General features: G+C 33.7%; 1 protein-coding gene across 1 annotated transcript; it reads right to left on the reverse strand.

Moving 5' to 3' along the window:
* Nucleotides 1–1,640: 1,640 nt before the first annotated feature.
* Nucleotides 1,641–6,906, reverse strand: LOC117910626 (RNA-binding protein 42-like). The gene is made up of 3 exons (XM_034824720.1): nucleotides 6,484–6,906; nucleotides 5,809–5,986; nucleotides 1,641–1,837 (listed from the first exon to the last, which is right to left on the reverse strand). Exons 1-3 carry the CDS (start codon nucleotides 6,742–6,744, stop codon nucleotides 1,656–1,658), a joined length of 621 nt encoding a protein of 206 aa, XP_034680611.1. The 5' UTR covers nucleotides 6,745–6,906; the 3' UTR covers nucleotides 1,641–1,655.
* Nucleotides 6,907–7,152: the final 246 nt, after the last annotated feature.

Here is a 7,152-nt window from a genome sequence, read left to right on the forward strand (position 1 = left end):
TGATCACAATGATGGTGATAATCATAAATCATAATCATAATCAAAATAATAATAATCTCATGTTCAAGAAACAAAAAATTTATTGTATCACTTAGAATCCTTGGGACATATAATTCTAAAGGAATATGAAACAACCTTCTAAATACACTTGATTTTTAGTTAGTTTAAAAAAAAATCATACAAATTATAAATTATTTGATTTATAGAGAAAAAGGGAAGGAAAAAAGAGTGCCAACTACAATCAAGATAATAACAATTGTAATATATCATTAACAAATTTTACATCAAATCCTAGGCATCTTAGAAGAAACCTTTATAAGAAACAATATAAACTTCAAATATAATAGCAATAGACCAAGCACAATGATAGTGAGACATAAACTATCCTGGAGTTTGGCAATATATGATGTGAATAGTGAAATACTTGACTGCATAGATTTTGCTTTTCTATCAAATAACATACTGAAAATGTCATGCTCTAAAAAATAAGTCATCGGAAACTAAACACTAAGTTGCATCTAGTAATATTGTTTATTGAACTTTCTCCATATCGTGTGTCTTTCAAATTTCTACAAAGATTCAGACATCTAACAAACAAAAAGACTATTGAAAAATATATGACCATCCCAACCAAAAAAAAAAAAACAGAAACAAAGAGAGAGAGAGAGAGAAGACTCCATGTTTTAAAAGGCTATTAAGGTTTATACCTCGAGGCTGACCTCAACGTGAGGCTCTACAAATTAACCTTGAGGCTATAGCCTTGGTTAGGGTAATTGAGGCTTAAGCCTCACCTTGTCGAGGCTTATAGCTTTGATGTTATAACCTCAAGGCTATTGAGGCATAAGCCTCAAACATCTAAAGGATTTTCGGTCTTTATGGGCTTTTAGTATATATTTTATAAGAGCCTTAAGTCTCAATATTCAATGAGTTTTAGTAGGTTCTATCATCTATGCTTTTGTGAACTTCTAATATAGATTTCATGAATTTTGTATTAGGTCCCTACTTGGTTAAACCTTTTACAAAATAAATGTTTACTTGACTTTCAATTAACTTTTTAAATGGAAGGGTAAAAGAGAGATTGAGAAGAATAAAGGAATTATTGATTGTCTTAGTGGTTGATCACACATATAATCTAATTATTGATAGATAAAAAAGATACCACTATAATTAGTGGATGAAGAAGGAGGGTGAATATTAACACCAATGGGGAAGATAATATAACAATAGGATATGATTATATTCCTTGAAAGATCCTAGTGATGATAACAATAATATTGAAAATTATTTGGTAAAACCATGAGAGAAAGCTAAAATTTACAAGAGAAAAAGGAACTAAATTAGAACTATTAACAATGAAAAATAATTAATTTTATCATTATTTTTTTTATAAGAATTAATTTTATCATTATAAATTCTATCTTCTTTAATTACTCAACTTTATTGTGAATTTATGATTTTTTTTATTTTTTGATAATTCTTTATTATTTATTTGTTTGAGGCTTACGCCTCGTCTCATTTAGACAAAACACCTAAAGACCACCTTTAGCCTTTTAAAACATTGAGAAGACTATTAAGAAAGCTACCTTAAAAGCATACAAATTTTAAGATCTCTATGAACTTTAAAAACAAAGTAGCAAAGAGAATGGGCAAAAAGCTCACCATGCACCAAGCAAATGATATCTAAAAATAGAATTCCTAATAAAGAAAAGGTAAAGAACTTGAGTGAAATAGAAACTTACTTTAGCCATATTGAAGGAAGGAAATCGTGAAAATGCTTTTGAAAGAACATCATCATTCACCTCATTGCCAAGATCACCACAAAATAAACGATAATCATCTGCAGGATGCCAACAGTTCTGCCAGGCATGAGAGAAGCATATCCAGGCAAAAAGGAGGGGTAGGAACATATATAGCATCATAGGAATAATGTCAATGAACCAATGAGATGTCAATAGTCAACAAGAAAAGCATATAGAACATGGAAATCTACTTTTTTTTTTTTTTTGTGTTGATAGGTAAGCACATGGAAATCTACTTTTTGTTAGGTGTTGTATATCATATTCATGATCCTTTTTTTTGCCTATGAAGGAACAACACATGGCAACTCATATTAGGCTGTCCTCATGTAACTCATCCCAAATCCAGATCGAATTCTAACATAATTAGATCTTACACCAATGGCTGGTCCAAGAACCCAGAATTTGGCATTACACTTTCACTAGACCAAACAAGCGGTAATAATATTTCATTAGGGATAACAATGGCTTCGGCTGGATAAGGTTGAGCACATACATTGAACCAAAACCGTAAACATAGCCCAAATCAACTCATCTATATTTAACAGGAAGGAAAGTTGAACCTGATCCTTCTATGGAAAACTGATGTGGACCAAGAGAAGATCTAAAATCTGATGGTAAGTACAACCTAAATCAATACTTATGCCCATGCTTCAAAATCAACACATCTATATTGAAAAGTAAGGAAAGTTCAACCTGATCCTTCTAAAGCAGATGTGGACCTAGAGAGGACCTAAAATCTGATTGTAAGTAAAACCTAAATCAATTCTTCTGCCCATACTTACAGTAGTCCACATCAGCAAGAAGCAAAGAAACTAGACTTTTTTGTTGGATACTTTTTTTCCTCCTCGAGTGCACAAAGCAGTTTTAGTACAAACACGTTTTTTCTGCCCATAGTCTGAAAATAGTTTTATAAGAATTCCTCACCTTTCTTTGTATTACCATTCAATGAAATGAATATGTTGTTTCTAATATAATACAAGCATACATACATACATATATAAAAAACCTACTTTCAAGTTACGTAAAGGTCAAAACCTAAGCTTTACTTTAAAGATGGGAAATAGTATGATGTTTAACCCAACAGTTCCACCATTAACTCTCTTTAATTTGCCTAAAAAAAAAAAATATGTGATAGTTCCCACAGCTTACATGGTAGCAAATCAAATGCAACAAGCAATATTTCAGTTATTTAATCCTGGTGACATTAACACAAACTATCCACCTTCAGTTGATAAAAAACTGCATATCACTACTACTGGTACTAGTTTTTTTTTTTTTTTGATAGGTAAATAAGCAAAATATATTAAATACTACTAGTACTAGTATTATTATGCAAAGCTGGATGAGAGATCTTGAAATTATTATTCCTTCTACTTTCTTCCATGCAAAAAAATAAAAGAACATCAAGAATGAGGCTCCAGGGGCTGTGTCAAAGGGATGGAGAGTTTCTAAGGGTGGTTGCCCCTCTCTGAATCTCATAGTCATCGGAGCCAACGATTCCTTACACAAAAAAAAAAAAAAAGGAAATTTGATGGATTGGTAAATGTGAATTCAAATCAGTGAATTAGGCAATGCATTTATTGCTAAGGTATCTGTTTTTCCCCCTGTTTTTGGTAGGTTTCATGTCTTTACAAAGAATGGGTCCACAAAAGATTTCTCAAAAGAGAACAATTGCTTAAGGTATCAGTTACATCAGTAGATATTTGATAATTCTCCATGAAGTTTGGGCAAACTGAGGGTCTGGTTGGAAATGTTTTCAAAAAACAGCTTTTAAGAATAGTTCTTAAAAATAGTTTTCAGAAATAAAACTCTGTTTGGGAACTCAAATACGAAAAACAATTTTCTAGGTTTGTTCTCAATGAAATTTTTTTTTTTTTTTTTTTTTATCAGTAAAGATAATTCATTAAGAGCCAAAAGGCTAGAGAAAAGGTATACACGGAGTATACCAAGATACAAAGAGGCAAAAAACAAAAAGATAAACAAGCTTGACCCTTACTTGGTGGCTAGCCAGTCTACAAAATCTAACAAAGAGAGAGTGTGTTCCTCTATATACACCCTAGCCCAATTCACAAAAGTGTACAAAAAAATGGATTTAATATCTTGGTCGTTCCTCTCAATATCATCGAAGGTCTTCCTATTCCTTTCTTTCCAAATGGTCCACATTAGGCAGAGGGGGGCAGCTCTCCAAGCTTTCTCCCTTTTCTTGCCCACGAAAGATCCATGCCATCCAAGGAGGTTCTTTTTCACAGAGGAGTGCATCACCCATTGCACCCCAAAAAGGGAGAAGATCAGAAGCCATAACATTCTGGCCTTCTCACAAAACAAGAGAAGGTGATCTGTGATTTCCTCCTCATATTTGCACAAAAAGCACCTATTGGGGATGCTCCAACCAAATCTCTTTAGGCAGTCAATGGTGAGCAGCCTGCACCAGGCCGCCTCCCACCCAAAGAAGCTAGTCCTAAATGGAACTATGCCTTTATGTACAATGCAAAAGTTTTTAAAGTGTTCTCCATTTTTTCAATTGTTGCTCAGAATACTATGTAAAAAACAACTAAAAACACCTAAAATTTGTCCTAAAAAACAGTCTATTTTAAAAATAAATTTTCATGAAATTGTTTTTCATTAGAAGTTTGCCAAACATGTTTTATGTTAGAAACAAAAGCTGTTTTTAAGGATAGTTTCCAAACAAAGCCTTATATTCTCATCATCAGCTAGCTTCCAAAAGGTCTATCTCTTGACATCCAAAATTTACAAGAGTTGAGTGAAGTTATGTGACTGAGTGATATGATGTATATAACTATAAATATGGTCATGGATCAAATGAAAAACCCATTGGGGACAAAAATCCTAAAAAACACAATTCCAAGAGGAATCTTAATGCAGTAAAGCTTGCCGGTGTTTTCTGTCCTGACATTTTACACCCTCCCCTTGAACACATACTATCTAGATCTCTAAAGCTCCTCACATAGCTCCTATACCTGTGCACCAAAATTTTCCAACATTTTTTTTTTGCTGACGATTCTAATTTCTGTTTCCCACATTCTTGTGAGACCCTTTCCAAATCAAGTAATTATACGAAAATTTCAAAGCATGTTCTTGGCAAGGAGATTTACAGTAAGAGCATCACAAACATGATAACATCACATCTTTTATCTTTTGTGTTAATAGCCGATAGCTTTTCTAATTTTACTTCTGCTGACATTTTAAATATTAATATCTAATTAGAACAAAAGGTCACTCTCTAGTTATTTTTTCTTTTTTTTTTTTTTTTTGATAACCAAAGAACTTTTCATGGCCAAGCCCTTAGGACTCTCCCACTCTCCAGTTTATTAACCTCAAAAACCTAAAATCTCAAGGTCTCTATAGCATCTAACACAGATTCTAATTAATCCATGAAGCACAATGCGCTTCTATAAAGATAGCAATTTCTAGCAGTTAGGAGTAACTTTCACGAAATATGTGCAATACACAGATTTGGATTCAAAAAGAACTGACATCAAAGTCAAGGCCCATGACCTGTATTTGATACTAGAAACATATAAAGATAGCAATTTCTAGCAGTTAGGAGTAACTTTCACGAAATATGTGCAATACACAGATTTGGATTCAAAAAGAACTGACATCAAAGTCAAGGCCCATGACCTGTATTTGATACTAGAAACTAGAAAATCATAGAACCCATAGAACTTTTGACAACATTCATCAAACAGAAAATTGTACAACCAAACCAATAACTTAGATACTTTTCATTCTTAGTTTCAGATTCTGAGAAAGAGATGCACCACTAAGCAAACCAAGCTTACAGCAGTCATTGTACAGCAACAAAGATTATCTCCAATTATCTGTATGAAAAATAATTTCCAAAAAATTATCACCCATTATTCATTTGAAAAATAGTTTAATCATTAACTCAAATTACACAATTTACAAAAAGATTGTCATCTTCATCAGTAATGCAAAGAAAAGAAAAGAAAAGAAAAGGCAAAGATAAAGGGACAACGAATCATACTTTCTGGCCACTCTGCAAGCGTTGGATCCTCCCAAGTTTGACCAGCAGCTTTACGGGGAATTGCTTTCTTCTTTGTCTCAGCTTTGTGCTCAATTTCACTGCTGGCAAGGGCAGCTTTTACACTCTCAAGAGCTTCAGGAGTGATTGTCTGTGCATCCCTTTGGAATAACTGTTGAGCCTGTTTACACATGCTAAAAAATTACAAACATGAATGGTAATATACCCAAGCATTATTCAACTAATCTCTGGAAAGAAACATATATATGCCTTTCATAGTGTTATATTTTAAAGGATAAGCATCAAATTCTTTTTGAAACAGTCTCATGTGTAGCATTTAGGTGTAGAATTTCCATCCCAAAATTGGTAATTTCACTCTTATTCTTGGAAAGTAAAATTTTCATCTATTATCGATTTCAAATAAAATAAAATAAAAAGGAATAATGATTCCAATATTATTGAGTTAATTTACATCAATACTTGTAGAAGATTCAAAGTAAATAGCAATCGAAGCCACAATCCATGTGGAGATTCGATCAATTCGTCAATTCAACAAAAAACACATGAATCCTAGATCCACAAAAACAATTCCACAATGAAAAGCAATACTTTTTGAGTTCCATGGGGCCGAAACCCCAAGTCAAAACATTAAAGCCAGGGAGGAAAAAAAATTCAAACCTGCTGATACTGCGGGAGCGAGTAGACGCCGGCAACAGGCGCCGGAGCCGGGTACACAGGAGCCACAGCCGGAATCTTGACGGGTGGCACAGGTACTTGGACAGGCAGCGGAGGAGGGGCAACGTAGGGCTTAGGGTACTGAGAAACAGCGGCCATTGGATCAGACTGTTGAAGGTGGAAGGGCAGAGGAAAATAGGAAGCGCTTGAGTAGGTGAATTGAGAGGATGACGAAGAAGAAGATGAAGCGGAGGTTGAAGCCATAGGTAGAAGAACTCAACCTTATACAACGTCGTTCGGAATCTAGGGCTTCTGGTGGTCGTGATTGAAATCTATGTTCCTTGTTGGAACGACACGGAGAAAATCTGGCGGTAAAGATATAGAACAGAGGAACTACAGAATTTCTAGCAGTTTCTGGAATGTTTTGAAAGGAAAAGCAGGCGGAGGAGAATCAAATAATAAATTTATTTTTTATTTTAATTTTTTATCTCAACGTAAAGATAACCTCTCCCACCATAGTGCCATGTTATTATCTTAGGAAAAAAAAAAATAATAGTTTTTTTTTTTTATAACGGGGCTCAAGTTAACGATAGGTAAACCTCCATTATAGCCCTAGGCTCGAACTAGTGAAAAAAATTAAAATAATAAATAAACATAAAACTAATTTAATTA

This window comes from Vitis riparia, unplaced genomic scaffold (genome assembly GCF_004353265.1).
Source record: "Vitis riparia cultivar Riparia Gloire de Montpellier isolate 1030 unplaced genomic scaffold, EGFV_Vit.rip_1.0 scaffold791_pilon_pilon, whole genome shotgun sequence".
Lineage (NCBI taxonomy): Eukaryota > Viridiplantae > Streptophyta > Magnoliopsida > Vitales > Vitaceae > Vitis > Vitis riparia.

Bases quoted from the DNA above. Each gene is read 5' to 3' on its own strand.
- LOC117910626 (XM_034824720.1), bottom strand. From the start codon at position 6,744: ATGGCTTCAACCTCCGCTTCATCTTCTTCTTCGTCATCCTCTCAATTC. The intron at 5,987-6,483 runs GTTTGAATTTTT...ATGTGTAAACAG, and splicing joins CGCTCCCGCAGTATCAGCAG to GCTCAACAGTTATTCCAAAG. The intron at 1,838-5,808 runs GTATGATTCGTT...GGCATCCTGCAG, and splicing joins GCTTGCAGAGTGGCCAGAAA to ATGATTATCGTTTATTTTGT.